The 20,301-nt window shown below is 41.8% G+C and overlaps 1 protein-coding gene across 1 annotated transcript in view; it reads left to right on the forward strand.

Moving 5' to 3' along the window:
* sptbn5 (spectrin, beta, non-erythrocytic 5) overlaps positions 1–18,349 on the forward strand; it is a 177,732-nt gene extending 159,383 nt beyond the window's left edge. The window contains exons 73-79 of the mRNA XM_028566292.1: positions 987–1,895; positions 2,018–2,086; positions 3,933–4,016; positions 4,658–4,749; positions 7,222–7,338; positions 14,257–14,450; positions 17,774–18,349. Coding sequence (XP_028422093.1) covers positions 987–1,895; positions 2,018–2,086; positions 3,933–4,016; positions 4,658–4,749; positions 7,222–7,338; positions 14,257–14,450; positions 17,774–17,916 — 1,608 coding nt within the window. The 3' untranslated portion in view covers positions 17,917–18,349. The remainder of the gene's footprint in view (positions 1–986; positions 1,896–2,017; positions 2,087–3,932; positions 4,017–4,657; positions 4,750–7,221; positions 7,339–14,256; positions 14,451–17,773) is intronic.
* The last annotated feature ends 1,952 nt before the right edge of the window (positions 18,350–20,301 follow it).

Consider the following 20,301-nt stretch of genomic DNA (forward strand, 5'->3'; position numbering starts at 1 on the left):
CGAATAACTTTACATCTGAAGAGTTTAAAGACTCTATTTGTCCGTAGTTTATTTCTAAAGAAACACGACAATGTATAAAAGGCTCCATTACCTTGTAGCTCACGTTATGGCTCCGTAGCAGACGCTTTTATAAAAATAGGCTAACGATTGGGTCATAACCACGAGACTTACTGTCACACAGTAGAGGAATTACCGTATAGTACAGGAGAAGCTCACAGGCAGTTTGGACTTCCATTAGCTGTTTAGGTTTAATTACTAATGTTAACTATCATGTTAGTGATCAGTAATTAGCCTGTGTCTATGTTATCTCCTTACATATACCTACACTCTCCGTCTCTGTGAGATTGGGAATGATTGAGATTTCTCTCGGCACAGCTACCAGAAGACTTCACACTTTCAGACAGGTTGCTCACGTCACATCTACGTCTTCAAGCTCAGTTGGAGGCTGCTCAGTAACACTCAGCCAGCACCGGGAAAGAGACTTCTGATATCCTCCACTGGTCTCAGACCAGAGACACAGGATCTAGTGGTCCATTATATACTGTCTGTGAGGAGCAGAGAGTAACAACGGTGCAGTGCTTCGCCTTCTGAGAATATAGTTCCCAGTATGTATACAGTTGGAAGATGGCTCTGTGTCATGTGACCTTGTTATTAGTACACACTGTGACTATACAAATCACAACATGGAAATAGGAACATTTTGGCATTATTTTTGTCACTTATTGGGAGCAGTAGGCTAGATGGAGCCGGTTACCTCCAGGATCTGTGCTAAGGTAGGCTAGATGGAGCCGGTTACCTCCAGGATCTCTAGAGTTATCTCAACTTTGGTGTCGGGGGGGCTCAGCTTTTCTTAGACATGAGTAGGGGGGGGCACCAAGAAAAAAAGGTTGGGAACCACTGGTCTAGGGGGTTTACTTGACCGGACCGGAGACTGTCAAACAATACTTTCTCTTAGCTTTTAAGTAATTTAATTTGTTATTTCTCAGAGGGAGAAGAGACTTCATGGAAGTGAGAACACGGACCTTCAGGAAAGAAAACCTCCAGCCAGAGTTTCCTCTCTGAGGAGTAAACCATTGGACACAAAGACACCGCGGACCTCCTCCTCCTCCTCCTCCTCCAGGGACATCGTGCGTCGAGTCAGCAGCGGCAGGAAGCTGGACAGGCCAATCAGATCGTCCGTGTGGGACAAGAAGACCTCCACCAGTCCCCCAAAGGGCCTGTCTCTCCACCCTGCCTTGGACTCAAGCTGGAAGAAACAGGAGGAAGAAGAAGACGCTGACGTTCCTCCTGCTCCCGTTTTAGCGAGCCGTCGAAGCCGCCACTCAAACTCAACACCTGGCTCTCCACTCAGAACATCGCCTCCACCCCTTGCCTGTCTAACCTCTGTCTCCTCTTCATCTCCCGAGGAAGACCGACGTCCAAAATTCAAACCTGCTTTGGCTCCAAAGCCAAAAATCTCGTCCCCTAAAACCTCCGTCTCTTCATCTCTTGAGGATGATCCCAGATCCAAACCACTTCCGGCTCCAAAGCCCAGAATCTCGTCTAACGTCCGCTCTGAGCCCCCAAACCAAACGGAGAAAGCTGCTAGGCCACCTAGCTCGCCTCCACCAATCAGAAAGCTCGTTGCTCCGACTGAACCGCCGTCTCCGCCCGTCGCCGAAAGAGGTTTCTTTTCCCCTGAATCACAACCGTATTCTCCAGGGAAAGAGCTCGACAGCGAGCCTGATCCTCCCGATTCTCCACCACCTGACTCCCTGACTGCTGCACCAATCACAGAGCAGGATACCGAGTCAGCTGACCTTGCTCCTCCAACTCGTGAGCCGACTCCATCTCCTCCTCCTCCTCAGCGGCAGAGGAAGTTAGAAGATCTGCCGGAGGAAGAACGCAGCACAGAGGTAAAAACTCTCTCTCATCATCAACTGTCATGAGTTTTATATGTAACTTTACTAAAAGCTGATTGGGCGGCTCGCTCTCTCTCTCTTGCTCTCTCACACACACACACCTGTGGTGTTGTTAGGTAACGGCAGAGCAGCCAATCAGGATGGAGGGGATGCTGGAGATCAAACTGAAACAAGGAGGAAACAAGGTGAGAAACCTCTGACATCAGACAGATGTGTAAAGGCAAGAAAATGTTATGTTTTTTTAATAAGAAATGCAATTTCACATAATTTTGGAATGAAATTTACCTGATGGTCTAAGACTGAAACGTTGTATTTTTCTAAATAAATTATTGCTTGCATAATGGTCAGTGTGCGGGACTTTCTCCCCGCATACTTGCTACTTTTGATTAGTGACAGACCGATTTTATCGGGCCGATATTTGCGATTTTACGTGTATCATATCGGCCGATACGCGGCTGCTGCGTTCACCAATAGTTTTTTCCCGGCATTATTTACAGACAGGCGTCCACAAGCAGCTCTGTGTTGCTTGAGACGCTGCACCCATCCATATGATGCACCTTGCACACATAATTTGGGTCATATGTATGTAAGATGACTGCAGAAGTGACACTGATCTGTGATTTTGTTAATTATTTTTAAAGAAATGGCAGAGCAGATTCCGAAAACAAATCCAGTGTGGCGGGGTTTTACATTTTTATGATGTAAATTGAGGGATAAAAGCAGCATCGGCTCCAAATATCAGCTCAAGTAAATCGTCATCAACTAACTTATCACCACTAAAAAATCCATATCGGGCAATCCCTACTTTTGATCATATCCTACGCACCTGGCCGACAAAAGAGGTGTGCAAAAAAGCTTTCCTGTATATTTTTGGAACAGAATATACTGTATGGTTGGAGAATAGCTATGAGGTTTACTGTTTAATTTTTGCTCTACTTTAGTGTCCGATGTGAAACAATTTCGTCACATGCCCATCTCTGTTCGGTCTCAGAGTGGAAATTCATCTTGTCTCCTTTTTTCAGTAGTGAAATATTATAGCTAAAAAAAAAAACTGAAATGATTACAGTACAAGGTAGTGTTAATTTTGTAACCTATTTTTAATTTAGTCTTAGTCTTGTGCCAACATTTTTTGTTAGTCAAGTTTTAGTCGACTAAAAGTCTCGCCATTTTAGTCAAGTTTTAGTCAAAACATTTTAGTCTTTTTTTTAAAAACGTTATTTCTGATAACAATTTCAGTCAAATAGTTATAAAAATAAATAAATGCTATAACGTTATATAAATATTAAGCCTCTTCCTTATTTCACCAGTAAACCACAAAAACAACCACTGCATTGGGAAAGTATATTTTACAATAAAATAAATGCAGCACGAAACTATTTCAAGTGAACGCAACATTGTTTTTCAGACAACGGCAGCTGCAGACTGTCGTACGTCTCGTGTTGGAAATAGAGACAAACCTTTCCCCCGTAGTTGTCAGCATTTTAACTGTGTTAAATCCAACTGCTAGCTAACGGTATGCTAACGTTACCTGCTGCCAAGTGTAGTGTTAACTAGCGCCCAGTGCAGCGATGTTTCGGTTGACTCTAACGTCTGTTTAGGAGCATCAGAGAGAAGCGCAGGCTATTCGGTCCGGTAGATACCGGTAGTTAGGGCACCTGTCGGTGCCGTAGCACCGGGTCTCGGTAATAGCTGAATATTCTCTCTCATGATGAAAAAGTAGAGACGATTGTAGACGAAAATAAAGAGCGATTTTATCTTAGTTTTTATTTTATGCAAAACATTTTAGTCTCGTCTTTTTTCGTCAACAATAATGCACGTTAATTTAGTCTTAGTCAGCGTTTTTGGACATTGGTGCAGTCTCGTCATCGTCTCGTCTTAGTCATGGAAAAAAAGGTCGTTGACGAACATATTTAGTCTCGTCTGACGAAATTAACACTAGTACAAGGCATCGCAGCGTTCGTCATGCCTGCATGTCCATTGTGCTGATTGGCTGACCGGTGTGTCTTGTCTCTCTGTGATTGGCTGCTGCAGGGTCTGGAGCACTGGGAGGAGGTGTTTGCCGTTCTGGAAGGAGAGACGCTGAGCCTGTTTAAAGACCGAGCGGCTGCCGCAGAGGTACGAAAGACGACGGAGTGCAACAACGTCTGTGTAATATTTATATTTACTCATGCACTGGTTAATTTGAACTTAAAATGTAAGTTGCCCACACCCAAAGGTTAGAGAGTCAGCCAATAGAGAAGTCAGCTGGTGGAGTCTCCAGAGGCTGGTTTTAGAACGTAAGATACCTCTCCTGTTTCTACAGCCAATAGAGAAGTCAGCTGGTGAAGTCAGCTACAATCAAATGATCCATAATCGATTTTATTTCAATGTTACAAACTGTTAACAGAGGCTCAACGTGCGCCCGCGAGCACGTACGGTGGAGCGAGGTAGAGAGTGACTGACGAAAAAGAGGGAGCGCCTAGGACAAAGCCGTGAATCGGAGAAATAAAACGCGTTTTCGCCGATTCATCACTAGAAATGTAACTGTAGCAAGCATCTTACTATCACTAACGTTATCCATATTGATATTTATACACAACAAATGATATATTTAGCTACAAAAAGCCTGGATGTTTCAACTCGTTTGGTTGCGAATCTTTGGTCTGAACTGGACTTTACACACATGAAGTTTTACTTTAGGAGCGATCAGACCGTTTTCTATCCTCTGACGCGTTGATGATGTGATTAATGAAATGCTGTGTGTCTTGTTTCCACAGAGGGCCTCTAGGTGGCCTCCTATCAACATGGACGGAGTTGTTTGCAGGGAGAACGTTTACTACAGGAGGAAGGAGAACACGTTCAAACTGATGTGAGTGACATCGCGTTCACAACATTTGTATTGGGCTTTAGTTAGGGATGCACCAAATCCAGATTTTTGGGGTTTGGCCGAATACCGAATCCACTGGTTAAGCAGTTTTTTTTGTGATTGTTGCGGGGCAAAAATCCTTGATTATGCGGCATGTTTTCTTAAAAAATGTGATGGAATATGCTATGTATGATATTTATGAAATTTTATGCAATGAAATTGCAGGAACTTGCAAAAACTGCTGTTTGATGAAAAAGAGAAAACAAAGTGATTTCCCGCCCCCGCCAACACCCTGCTTTTTGATGATGTTCACATTGCGTAATTACGTCATTTAATAACGTTCCCATGGCAACGGGAAAATGGCTGCTTTTGTGTGAAGTAAACGCAACGTTTTTCAACTTTCAGCTACGATATACAGTACAGGCCATAAGTTTGGACACACCTTCTCATTCAATGTGTTTCTTTATTTTCATGACTATTTACATTGTAGATTCTCACTGAAGGCATCAAAACTATGAATGAACACATATGGAATTATGTACTTAACAAAAAAGTGTGAAATAACTGAATATTATGAAATCATGCAAGCACCGCATATTTTGCGCGGAAATCGGCAATTTCTGCAGCAAAAGTGCAGCGAATTTGAAAAATTATTTTGCATTGAAGTATGCGATCACATAATCACGTTTTTCTGAATCCCCTGGTTGAGATCGTGCTGACTCCTCCTCCCATCCTCAGTCCATGAACCCAGTAAACACATGAAGGAAGTAAACAGGGACTGTCCTTCCTTTACCGTACCTGAAGTTGCTGCATTCTGGCTGCTGTCTGGAGATTCCTTCGTTAACAACTCCTATTTTTTCAGATGTTTCAGACCAGATGTTGTAACAGCGGCCATGTTGTGTATTGTTTAGGGTCCTCGCCACCACCAGACCAATTTCAAATTGAACATGTACATTGTCAGAAATAATGTGCAAAATTTGTACCTTAAGGGGTCCAACAACTCGTCACTGGGGCAGTACCCTCGAAGGTTTAGCAATTGTACCCCTTTACAAGGGTACATACTTGTTCTCTTAAAGTTAGTACCCTTTGGGAGCAAATTTGTACCCCTGGGGACAATAATGTACCTAAATGCTCTTGGACTATGAATTTGAGACCTTCATGATCTCCTTGACAGCCCTGAGGCACTAGCCATCCCATTTCCCAACATAATTTTTGTCACACCATGGGTCACACACTAACATCTTTCTTATTGTACCCCTATATGTTCAAAAACTGGTACAGACATGGACCCTTTCTCACGTTTGTACCCTTTCAACCTAGAAAAAGTTCAAATGTGTACCTTTGTGGATCAACTATGACCCTTTGGGGACATCACCAGCAGTTGTACCTCCTGAGAACATAAATGGACCTCAACCGTATACCTTTTATTTCTGACAGTGTAGCTGGACTTGAATGGCCTTCTTTTGACTGAAAGTACTGCCAAACAACAAATTGTTCTGCTCACCAGATCCATGTCCACTTCCTCGCAGCCTACTGCATTGAACCAGATCCATATCCACTTCCTCACAGCCTACTGCATTGAACCAGATCCATGTCCACTTTCTCGCAGCCTACTGCATTGAACCAGATCTATGTCCACTTCCTCACAGCCTACTGCATTGAACCAGATCCATGTCCACTTTCTCACAGCCTACTGCATTGAACCAGATCCATGTCCACTTCCTCACAGCCTACTGCATTGAACCAGATCCATGTCCACTTCCTCACAGCCTACTGCATTGAACCAGATCCATGTCCACTTTTTCACAGCCTACTGCATTGAACCAGATCCATGTCCACTTTCTCACAGCCTACTGCATTGAACCAGATCCATGTCCACTTTCTCACAGCCTACTGCATTGAACCAGATCCATGTCCACTTTCTCAAAGCCTACTGCATTAAATGCTCCACCTACGTAAACACCTTCCCGTAATCAACGGCGCCGTCACTACGGCGACCAGCGTAGCGCGCCAAGTGCAAGCTTAGGGTTCTGTTCCCTGGGGAAAAATGCTAAGGTCCAGAATCCTGGGTTTGGTGCATTTCAAGCTTTAATTAAAGTTAGAAATGATATTTGTTAACATATTTGAAGTAGCTCCCATGGTTCTGTGCTACACACCCCCCCTTCTCTTTTTGATTGTCTGTCTGATGTTTTCTGGTTTGTTTGGCTTAAATAACTAAAGTGTACAATGTAAGATGCTTTGTACTAAAACTGCGACTAACGATTTATTTCAGTATCCTTGAAGCTGGAGATTATTTTGTTGATTAATCGATTGGTTTATAAAATGTCATAAAATGGTGAATATCCTAGTTTCTTACATTGTTGTTGCTGACTGTGTGTGTGTGTGTGTGTGTGTGTGTGTGTGTGTGTGTGTGTGTGTGTGTGTGTGTGTGTGTGTGTGTGTGTGTGTGTGTGTGTGTGTGTGTGTGTTTCTCAGACTGCAGGACGGCAGTCAGTACCTGTTTGCAGCGTCCAGCAGAGAACTGCAGCTGCTTTGGGTGAAAAAACTCCAAAACTGCTCCGAATCTGCCAGCAGCGACTCTGACGACTCGGGGTAAACACGCGCGCACACACACACATACATATACACACATAGACACACACACAAACACATATATACATACACACACATACGCACACACACAAACACATATATACATACACACACACACACATAGACACACACACGCATATACTCATGCACACAAACACATACACACGCACCCACACACGCACACATACACACACCCACACACGCACAAACACACATGCACGGAGAGACACATACACACACAGAGACACGCACTCAAATAGACACACACATGCACGCACATACACACGCAACACCACACACAAACACACACACACACACACACAGACACAGAGACACACACTTGCACGCACACACACGCACACACACACAGACGCACACAAACACAGAGACACACACACGAACACACACACACACACGTTCCAGTACTACATCCTGTTGCCTTTAACCTAAACCTGATTTGTAACATGTGTTAGGACAGGACAAGGTGAAAGGGAGTTTAGACTTGTTGTGTTTACGAAGAGGTAAATGATGTCACTTCATAAACGTAGGAAAAATGAGAATGAAACTGGAACAAAATGCGTGGACTTTGTCCGGTTTCAGCTTCACAACTGCTGCTCCATCTCTCCTCAGCCACCTCCTGTTTTCACGTTTTGATTTATATGAATACTGAATGTTTGTTTCAGTGTGTTTGTTTGACTACAATGACTATCAAATTCCAACGTGGCATCATCACTTTGCGTAAAGATACACGCCACTTTCCTAAAGCCAAATTGCGTGTTATCTGAATGCATTTGTACGTCTACGCTGTATACAGCGGATGTAAACATACACACCACGTGGCATACAAACGGCATATGAATTGGCATGTCATACATACACCACTTTAGGACATCTGGTAAATGTCTGATAAATGGAAACCCAACAGAAAAAGATGCAAACAGACTACAAATAGACGTTAAACAACCACTTAGATAGATAGATAGATAGATAGATAGATAGATAGATAGATATGGGGGGAAAAAGGGATATTTCAGTGTTACAGCAGCAAAATATCAGACACACAGCACATACAGAATATACAGTACAGGCGAAAAGTTTGGACACACCTTCTCATTCAATGCGTTTCCTTTTTATTTTCATAACTATTTACATTGTAGATTCTCACTGAAGGCATCAAAACTATGAATGAACACATATGGAATTAAGTACCTAACAAAAAAGTGTGAAATAACTGAAAACATGTCTTATATTTTAGATTCTTCAAAGTAGCCACCCTTTAGTTTTTTATTAATAAGGGAAATAATTCCACTAATTAACCCTGACAAAGCACACCTGTGAAGGTAAAACCATTTCAGGTGACTACCTCATGAAGCTCATTGAGAGAACACCAAGGGTTTGCAGAGTTATCACAAAAAGCAAAGGGTGGCTACTTTGAAGAATCTAAAATATAAGACATGTTTTCAGTTATTTCACACTTTTTTGTTAAGTACATAATTCCATATGTGTTCATTCATAGTTTTGATGCCTTCAGTGAGAATCTACAATGTAAATAGTCATGAAAATAAAGAAACTCATTGAATGAGAAGGTGTGTCCAAACTTTTGGCCTGTACTGTACATAAAATAATAGGGTACAAAAATGCTAAAGAATAGCTAAATTACTAGAAGAAAAAGACTTTGAGATCGAATGTTTTTATGTATTCAGGGTTGGGGGGCTCTGGCTCTCTGTGCCCAGGGGCCCATTGTCTGCCCATGTTTTTTAATAATGTATAAAATCAACTCAATAATTTGTATTAGGAAATATCTGAATTCCCTGCCAATTTAAGACCTTGACAGTCTTGGATACGCTGTGCTGTGAGTGAGATTTTTAGTCCGGATTTAAAAGGTTTTGAGGTTTGATTCGTCAATATTTTGTCCCGGCTGTCTGTCTCTCTACTCCTGCTTTGATTTAAAGAGTTTAACTTCTCATAATGGACCTTTTTCACAGCGGAATATTTGACTTGTCATAGTAGGAAAAGCATAGCTGAGATTAATAACCTTAACGATGGCTCAGTTCCATCAAGTGTCCCAGTAAGATATTTCAGTGAGTCAGCAAGCACAATACCAGGGTCTCTCCTAAGTGGAATGCAGCCATCAGTAATGGTTTAATACCAGGGTCTCTCCTAAGTGGAATGCATCCATCAGTAATGGTTTAATACCAGGACCTCTCCTAAGTGGAATGCAGCCATCAGTAATGGTTTAATACCAGGACCTCTCCTAAGTGGAATGCAGCCATCAGTAATGGTTTAATACCAGGACCTCTCCTAAGTGGAATGCAGCCATCAGTAATGGTTTAATACCAGGACCTCTCCTAAGTGGAATGCAGCCATCAGTAATGGTTTAATACCAGGACCTCTCCTAAGTGGAATGCAGCCATCAGTAATGGTGTTGAACACGCCTGTGCTTTTCCTGCTATGACATGTCAACATGTATGCCGTGAAAAAGGTCTATGATTTTCAGAAATGAGAAAATAGATGCGAAACTATCACAGATATGCAAAAGAACTACAAATAAACATAAAAAATGTCCAACAATAGATGCAAAACAACTACAATGCGATGCAAAATGTACTTAAAGTAAACTCTTTGAGTTTGGGTTGGTCTTGTTCCAACATAATTCAAATTAGGAAATACATGAGTTCACTGCCAACTTAAGTACTTGATACACTTTGCAACGAGTGTGATTTCTGTCAGTATTTTTAAAAACATTTGAGGTTTTGATTCATCAATATTTTGTCCCGGCTGTCATCACTCCTGCTTTGATTTAAAGAGTTTAATTTCTCATAATGACTTTCTGACCTGAACACGGGTACCAAGACATTTGCGTCACACCGGACGTCAGTCAGTCGCTGAAGTGTTAGACAGAGTTCCAGACTTAAAGTGGTTTTCATCAAACTGCGTCAGGTAATTAGCCTTTCACATCTCACCTGTTCACACTGAGCACTGTGGGGACTCTGAGGCGGCTCAGAAGCCAAAAAGAATTACTTCTTTAACCCTTGTTTTCTTCCCGTAGACCAGAGGTCTTCAACCTTTTTCAAGCCAAGGACCCTTTAGCTGAAAGAGACACAGAGCAGTTCACTTTCTACATGAACTAGTTCAAAGTTCAGTTCACAAATTTTAAAATGAACTAGTTCAGTTCATAGTTCATACTTGAACTAAGTTCACAGTTCCAAAAATGAACTAGTTCATAGTTATTTTTTTCCATATGTTGCTGCGAGCTATTATTTTTCAAAATTATTGCCACAGCCCAAATATAGAACCACAGACAGCAATTATTTTATCAGTTTTAACACTGAAACTATGCATCAGATTTCATTCATTCGCCGTTCACAGACACCAGAATGAAGGAGTTCACGGTAACGTTCATCAGACAGTAATACGGTACGTTCAGTTTACGTTCGCCGAGTTCATTAACTATTGTTAAATGAACGCGTGCGGGCACAACACCGGCAGGGACCCCCTACTACATATGTTGTATAAAATGAAGATGCATATTAAACTGGGCCCACAATAACGCGTGGGTGGCCTTAAAGCAGGGGTCACCAACCTTTTCTAAACTGAGAGCTACTTTATGGGTATTGAGTCATACGAAGGGCTACCAGTTTGATACACTCTTCTGAAATAACAAATGTGCTCAGTTTGCCTTTAGTTATATATGACTATTAATGATTAGTGATAGTTATATATGATTATTAATAATTAATGATACTCATCTATGTGAAGACACTGATCATGTTAATGATTTCTCACAATAATTATCAACGACGACTTAACAAGGTGGGAAACTGATAATATCAATATTCAATTTCATTTTTAGAACAGGCCTGAGGGCTACTCATGTGGTCCTTGGGGGCTACCTGGTGCCCGCGGGCACCATGTTGGTGACCCCTGCCTTAAAGAGTAGCCTCGAGAGACAGTCCTGATCTGGCGAGCTCCAGTTTTCTCCTCTCAGATCAGTCTGGCATCTTGAGATAGAGAAAATTTGGAGCCGTTCGCCAAACGACCGACCAATCAGCGTTGGTTTTGAGGTGGGTTTAGGTGTGACACAACGAGAAGCGACTGTTCAGTCCAAACAACATGAGGATGAGATGAGCGTAGCTATCGCAGCAAGTTTTATCAGAATTAGAAAGTATTCCTTCATTGAAAGAACAGCAAAAAAAAAAACTGCACTGGAGGCTTTTCTCGGAGGAAAAGATGTTTTGGCTCTTCTCCCGACTGGTTTCGGCAAGAGTTTGATCTGATTGGTTGATTTGGCTCGTCTATCACCAACTATAGGTGGTGATAGACAGATGGTTTATCCAATCAGATAACCAGGATTTTCGCCCCCTTCCCAAAAGTTCTCCAATGGAAAGTTCCCAGATGGATATGCCGAGCTAATGTGAAGCGATCCATCTGGTGGAGTCAGGTTAGTTTAAAGGGGTGATAGAATGCAAAACCGATTTTACCTTGTCATAGTTGAAAAACGACAGTTTGGAGGGTAAAAAGGACATACATAGAACCTCAAAATCCCATTGACAGCTGTTTCCTCTGCAAATCTCACAATTTCAAACTGCTGCTGAAAACGGGCAAATCTGAACAAAGCTGAAAGTTGACGTCAACTTCTCAACTCCTCCTCGTTTGGCTCTACCTTTTCTCTTTGTAACGCCCCGAAATTGACATAGGCCACTTACTGATCTGAGGTCAGTTAGTCTTCTAAATCTAGGTTGCGCGAAACAGAGGGGAACGTATGTTTATGTGTGTGTATGTGTCTGTGTGTGCGTGCTAAGCTCAACCAATCAGCATGCAGCTCATCTAATTATTCATGAGCAGACCATATAAGGCAGAAAAGCTCTCATTTCAGTCCAGTCCCATTTAACAGGGTAGCATTAGGGCCAAAAAAACAAACAGCAAAAGAGACATTTTCAGCCCAACCAATGTTACATACCCTATTAGGAGACCAGGAACAGTGTGAAATACCTTACGTAACCATTCTATCAACCCCTTTAAGGCTTTATATATACCTTTTTAGTGTATAGAATACTAAGCTATTAAAATAATTGTTGGCATGATTTATAAATCATGTTTTAATGTCAAACATACAGGGTGAATCCTTAGGATGAACTGTATCTGTGGAGCTTAGTGATCTATGGGCCAGTAAGCCACAAATTGTGAAGTTGAATTATATTTTCTAATAATTTTGCAAATAAAATGTTAGATTAATATTAAGATATTTTAATTTTCTTGGATGCTTTCACAAAACTTTACAATAATTTGGCAGACCCCTGCAGTAACTCGGAGGACCCCGCTAACGTTCCCGGACCCCATGTTGAAGATCTCTGCCGTAGACCTTTTAGCAACTTTTAGTTTTTCTGGGTCAAAATTTTAAAGTTAAAACCTCCAGACACTTGTCACTTTTCCCGAAGTTCTTTGTCGATTATTTTTGACATTTTTGTTGTTGTTGTTTTGACCAAGTTTTTGAAGCTTTCTCTGAAAACATTTTTCTCACTTTTCCTAAAGTTCTTAAGTGTTCTTTAATCAATTTATTTTCTTCAAATGCTATAAAATTAAATAAAACACCCAAATTCAATGAAAATAGGGAACTGATCAGTTATTTAACTTGTGAAGAGCGCTGTATGGAACCATCCACGTTATTTCTTTTGACAATTTGGTTGAAAGAAACCCACATTTTATTTGAAAATGGGTCCAATTTGACCCCAAGGACAACATAAGGGTTATTTGACGAGGTGGGTTACATTCAGCGGGCACACACTGGTGGAAAAACACACGGTGGCACAGTCATGGGATGAATTACAACTGGTGTAGTTTGCAGTGTTGAGATGAAGTATACAGCACTGCAGAGCAAGGTTAGGCCTCCTGCACACTGGCTGCGTGGCGGCTGCGTGGCGGCTTCTATGTCCTTACACACCAGAAACGTATCATCACATCCCCAACCGGCCCGTCAGACACCGCCTACCAAGAGCCTGGGTCTGTCCCAGGTTTCTTCCCAAGAGGGAGTTTTTCCTCGCCACTGTCGCACTGCTTGCTCTTGAGGGAATTACTGTAATTGTATTGAATTGAAACGTGTCTGACGCGGTGCTGCTGCTGCTGCTAGCCTTGTCTGGACACATGTATGTTTCCCATAAACATAAATATATATTGATCTAATTACAGCAAAGACAACGTCTGCAGTATTGACGGCAAAATAGGCTCCAGAATATTTCCTTCCGGATTGAGAGATTAGGACAATGCACATTAATCAACATTCCTGTAAATGCGCCAGTGTTAGCCAGTTGGCAAATTTTCTACTGTAGTCAGGTGCAATATTTGAAAATAGATATTTATGTATTATTATTTTTTTTAAATTACATGTATGTATCTGAATTTATGTCAAAGCCTCGAGACTTTCAAACATCAACATGTCATTTATTAATATGTATTTGTGTCTAAACGACATATAAACATCTTTTCCTGTTCTATTTTGCCTGGAAACGCTTCCAACATGCTGGCGTGTCGCGTGAAAAATAGGCGTCGGTTTATTTCTATTTCTAGCATGCACACGTTTTCTCCAGCCGCGCCTGAGACGTGCGTGTCACGCAGGCAACGTGCACGCTCTAACCTGTTACCATGGGAGCCCAAATAAAAACGGACATGCCACACGGTGTGCAGGAGGCCTTATGGTGCAGCCATCGGGGTTGTCAGAGGATGGAGTCTTTGTCTGTCAGTGGTCATTTTAGAGAGACATGTATAACTGGGAAGCCCATCAGGCGTCCAATGCTGGGAAACAGGGTGACCCCTACCGTCTAAAAATAAATCATAATCTCACAGTGGATGGGAACCATCAGACGATAAATCTTTGTTCACAATTAGTTCCCTTAAAGTAAAATTAGTCTGTTTTTGGTTCAGGAGAGCGTCATCGGTCAACCTGAGTTTGGAGAAGTTGGCCGAGGCTCCAGACGATTCGGCTTCGACCAAACCGCTCGACAAGAGAGCTGAGAGCCTGGAGAGACAGTCGTCCACGGAGGGCCAGCCTCCTCCCAAACCGCCCCACACGTACTACGACAAACACCACTACCCAGAGGAAGGGGAGAGCAGCACAGGTCAGTCCACACACCGCATGTTAGCATGTTGTTTAATGCTGACAAGTAGGGTTGGTTATCGTTTGGGTTTTTTTCTGATACCGGTGCTTAAACTAAAGCCATGACGATAGTGTGAAAAACTCCATCGCTACCTTGTTCTTAGAGCTAGCCGGTTCCTGAATGGGCGTATGTGTGCAGTGCCGTGAAACAAAGTTGCAAGGGTGGTTTTTCCGCTCACATGCGCTAGGGGGAAGCGAGACAACCACCAATTAACTCGAAAAAAAAGTCATGGAACCATTCCAATGCCTCCGAAGCTGTTCAGTTAAGGTAAATTAAGCTAAAAAAAACAACTACATAGTTCTCCTTTTAAACCATGTTTAATCCAGCTACTAGCTGACGGTACATGCTGCCAAGTGTAACGTCAACAATCCTCACGTGCAGCGTTGCGTCTGTTGCCTCTAACGTCTGTTTCGGAGCATCATAGAGCAGCGCAGGCATTCTGCTGTTGTCATTGGGTCCGGTAGATACCGGCCATTTAGGAACCAGGGCCATATTGGGAACGAGTATCAGTACCCGATCCTAGCTGTCTTGCACCAAAAGGTTTGGAACAAACTCAAGCAACTTCTGTTTTATTATTATTATTATTATTATTATTATTATTATTAACTGTCTGGTTTTTAAGAAGCAGCTGAAAACCTGTTTTTATTATCCTGCTTTTAATTCATCCCACACATTTCTAACAACACAGTTACAGTGCTGCTCATAAGTTTACACACCCATGCTAAAGTTGACTAAAAAGAGGAATAAAAAAAACATCTTTTGGAAATTGATCTTAATGCCTTAATTAAAAAAATTAGGAAAAATCCAACCTTTAAGGACACCAGTTTTCTTTGTGAATGAATAATGTATCGTAAATAAATAAATGTTCTTCCTTAAAATACAGGGGGCGGTAAGTCAGTCCACCCCTATGTTATATTCCCATAGAGGCAGGCAGATGTTTATTTTTAAAGGCCAGTTATTTCATGGATCCAGGATACTATGCATCCTGATAAAGTTCCCTTGGCCTTTGGAATTAAAATAGCCCCCCACATCATCACATACCCTTCACCATACCCCCCACATCACCACATACCCTTCACCATACCCCCACATCATCACATACCCTTCACCATACCCCCCACATCACCACATACCCTTCACCATACCCCCACATCACCACATACCCTTCACCATACCCCCACATCATCACATACCCTTCACCATACCCCCCACATCACCACATACCCTTCACCATACCCCCACATCATCACATACCCTTCACCATACCCCCACATCACCACATACCCTTCACCATACCCCCCACATCACCACATACCCTTCACCATACCCCCACATCACCACATACCCTTCACCATACCCCCACATCACCACATACCCTTCACCATACCCCCCACATCACCACATACCCTTCACCATACCCCACATCATCACATACCCTTCACCATACCCCCACATCACCACATACCCTTCACCATACCCCCACATCACCACATACCCTTCACCATACCCCACATCATCACATACCCTTCACCATACCCCCCACATCACCACATACCCTTCACCATACCCCCACATCACCACATACCCTTCACCATACCCCCACATCATCACATACCCTTCACCATACCCCCCCACATCACCACATACCATTCACCATACCCCCCACATCATCACACACCCTTCACCATACCCCCACATCATCACATACCCTTCACCATACCTAGAGATTGGCATGGTTTTATTTCAGTTAACCTAATAGCTGTTTTGATTTGCATTGATAGATGATTTTATGGGAAGCACCCCATGCCGATCTTTAATTTAACATAGGGTTGGACTGACTTATGCCCCCTGTATTTTAAGGAAGAGCATTTATTAATTTACGATACATTATTCATTCACAAAGAAAATTTCCTAATTTTTTTAATTAAAGCATTAAGATCAATTTCCAAAAGATGTTTTTTTTTTTATTCCTCTTTTTAGTCAACTTTAGCATGGTTGTGTAAACGTATGAGCACAACTGTATCATTGGATATTTCTTTTATATTTCTCATACTGGTTTTATGACTTTTTGTATTTAAGCCCTACTAACGACCAGTTATCAGTGAGCCCAAGTTGAATCTGCAGATTTTTTTTTTTTTTTTTTTTTTACAGTTTTCAGCGGGGATCCAGAATTTTGGGATGGAGACGTGTTCTGAGTTTTATTGTTAAAGGTCCCATGGCATGAAAATTTCACTTTATGAGGTTTTTTAACATTAATATGAGTTCCCCCAGCCTGCCTATGGTTCCCCCAGTGGCTAGAAATGGTGATAGGTGTAAACCGAGCCCCAAGGTATCCTGCTCTGCCTTTGAGAAAATGAAAGCTCAGATGGACCAATCAGGAATCTTCTCCTTATGAGGTCATAAGGAGCAAGGTTACCTCCCCTTTCTCTACTTTGCCCGCCCAGAGAATTTGGCCCACCCATGAGAGAGAGAGAGAGAGATCATGGCTTTCAAACTAACCCTAACCAGACACAGAAATGGCACATCCTAAGGAAAGCTCATTGTGGGACTGGCTCTAGTGGCTGTAACTCTGCACCAAGGCTGAATTTCAGAAAGGAGACTTCAGATACAGTATTAGGGGACCACTAAGGCCTATATAAAAGAGACTTCAGATACAGTATTAGGGGACCACTAAGGCCTATATAAAAGAGACTTCAGATACAGTATTAGGGGACCACTAAGGCCTATATAAAAGAGACTTCAGATACAGTATTAGGGGACCACTAAGGCCTATATAAAAGAGACTTCAGATACAGTATTAGGGGACCACTAAGGTCTATATAAAAGAGACTTCAGATACAGTATTAGGGGACCACTAAGGCTTATATAAAAGAGACTTCAGATACAGTATTAGGGGACCACTAAGGTCTATGTAAAAGAGACTTGAGATACAGTATTTGTGGACCACTAAGGTCTATATAAAAGAGACTTCAGATACAGTATTAGGGGACCACTAAGGTCTATATAAAAGAGACTTCAGATACAGTATTAGGGGACCACTAAGGTCTATATAAAAGAGACTTCAGATACAGTATTAGGGGACCACTAAGGTCTATATAAAAGAGACTTCAGATACAGTATTAGGGGACCACTAAGGCCTATATAAAAGCATCCAAACAGCACTATGTCATGGGACCTTTAAATCTACAGGGAATTCTGCAGGATTCTGTGTCTGCAGATTCCGAGTGGGCCCAGGTTATCAGTGAGCGTGTGAATGAATGAATCTGTGATTTATTGCACTGCAGATGCAGAGAGCCGACAAAAGCAGCCTCCTCTTCCTCTGTCCACCGACACCCAGGACCCCCCCACTGTGACCCCTCAGCTTACAGACGACAACACGGGCAAGTCAAGACTGAGCATCTTCAGGAAGATTTTCCCCAAGAAGTAAAGCTTGTCTAGTTTAGTTTACTAACTAAGAAGTAAATCTTTATCGACTTAATCAATCCATCCAGTCACTTTTCTTCATACTGGGACGCCAAATGGTGCCATGACAAAGATGTTAATATTGAAATAATAAGGTTTCACCCCCCAGAATTGGGGTACAATTTCCACCCTTGACACTAGATGAGGTGTTATCAAATGCCAAGTGAAAATAATCTCACGTACAAAGTGCTTTTATTTAAGTGCCTCACAGAAAATAAAGAACCCAGGGACTGAAAAAAGGTGATTATACAATTCTCTAATAAAATTCTCTAATAAAAATCTTTGAAATTAGTCCAGTATTGAGCGAGAACGCTGTAACCGGCAACCATAAACCGGGCTGCAATCTAGCCCTACAGGACAAAAGTTCAGCATCAGTTAGCGTCCACTAAAAGTTCTGTTGTTGCCGCTGACAGACTCAGATTATTATTCTAAGTGTCTGACAACATTATTGGATGGATCCCTACAGAGATAGACCTTTTAGTTAAAGAGTAAGATCCTTTTAGTTTAACATGAAACAGCCCCGAAATCACCATCACCAAACTCCACCAGACTCCATGTAAATAATCAGGACTTTTAGCGTGTATAGAGCCAGCATATCTCCACCAGACTCCATGTAAATAATCAAGACTTTTAGCGTGTATAGAGCCAGCATATCTCCACCAGACTCCATGTAAATAATCAGGACTTTTAGCGTGTATAGAGCCAGCATATCTCCACCAGACTCCATGTAAATAATCAGGACTTTTTAGCGTGTATAGAGCCAGCATATCTCCACCAGACTCCATGTAAATAATCAGGACTTTTAGCGTGTATAGAGCCAGCATATCTCCACCAGACTCCATGTAAATAATCAGGACTTTTAGCGTGTATAGAGCCAGTATATTTCCACCAGACTCCATGTAAATAATCAAGACTTTTAGCGTGTATAGAGCCAGCATATCTCCACCAGACTCCATGTAAATAATCAGGACTTTCAGCGTGTGTAGAGCCAGCATATCTCCACCAGACTCCATGTAAATAATCAGGATTTTTAGCGTGTATAGAGCTAGCATATCTCCACCAGACTCCATGTAAATAATCAGGACTTTTAGCGTGTATAGAGCCAGCATATCTCCACATGTAAATGGGTGAATTAAGGGTTTATTTCAACCAAACCAGAGTGGTGATTGTTGGAACAGTGGAAAGATGAACCAAGACGGCTTTTGGTCATTTTATTTAGTTTCTGTCCACCTTTAATGAAGTGTGTTTTACGATGATAAAAGTCCTGATTATTTACATGGAGTCTGGTGGAAATATGCTGGCTCTATACACGCTATAAATCCTGATTATTTACATGGAGTCTGGTGGAGATATGCTGGCTCTATACACGCTAAAACTCCTGATTATTTACATGGAGTCTGGTGGAGATATGCTGGCTCTATACACGCTAAAACTCCTGATTATTTACATGGAGTCTGGTGGAGTTTGGTGATGGTGATTTCGGGGCTGTTTCATGTTAAACTAAAAAGATTTTACTCTTTAACTAAAAGGTCTATCTCTGTAGGGATCCATCCCATAATGTTGTCAGACACTTAGAATAATAATCTGAGTTTGTCAGCGGCGAAAACAGAACTTTAAGGTCCACTAAACGCACTGTTTACCGTTACATTGCAGCTTGTACTGGACCAATTTCAAAAATAGTTGTTTCCATCAGTCACTTAGACACAAAAACACAGTTACCCTTTAATATTTTCTTCCCCTCTGATTAGAATTTGTTTATGTGTTTCTGCTCTAAAACAGTTTGAAGCGACATCATCTGAAGAGTTTAGATTTCCGCCTTTTTTGAAAACCGACAAGACAGAAAATCCAAACTAATTTGTCGCGTTTCGGAGCAAAGAAAAGGTTGATGAAATGAAAACATTAGTCGATGATGATGATGATGATGAGGCTCCACGTTTTAACTTTGCTTAATGATTCAGTCTTTTTGGAAACTAACTTCATTTATTTATTAATGAGCAACAAATCCAAACATCTTCAGGCTCGTCGTCTCCTCCATTCACTCGAGATCAATACTTCAATCATTAAAAATAATGAGTCAGATTGAGACGTTTGAGTTCAGACACTAGGGAAATTAAAGCAAATTGAAGAGGAGTGAGATCCATTCAGACAAACTGGCAGAGGTCCCTAAGAAGTCTCCTTTTTTGACGCTAAAGGAGACTTTTAGCGCCTATGAGGCGTCCGTATTTTACGCGATGGGAGTGAGAACGTGTTGCAGCAAAACAAAGACAACGTGGCGTCTTTTTCCTTCTTTGAGATCACAGAAGTTTCTGCTTTACCGCCACCGATTGTTAAAAGGAGTGGGGCTTTGTCT

Source organism: Perca flavescens, chromosome 20 (assembly GCF_004354835.1).
Source record: "Perca flavescens isolate YP-PL-M2 chromosome 20, PFLA_1.0, whole genome shotgun sequence".
In the NCBI taxonomy this organism is placed as follows: domain Eukaryota; kingdom Metazoa; phylum Chordata; class Actinopteri; order Perciformes; family Percidae; genus Perca; species Perca flavescens.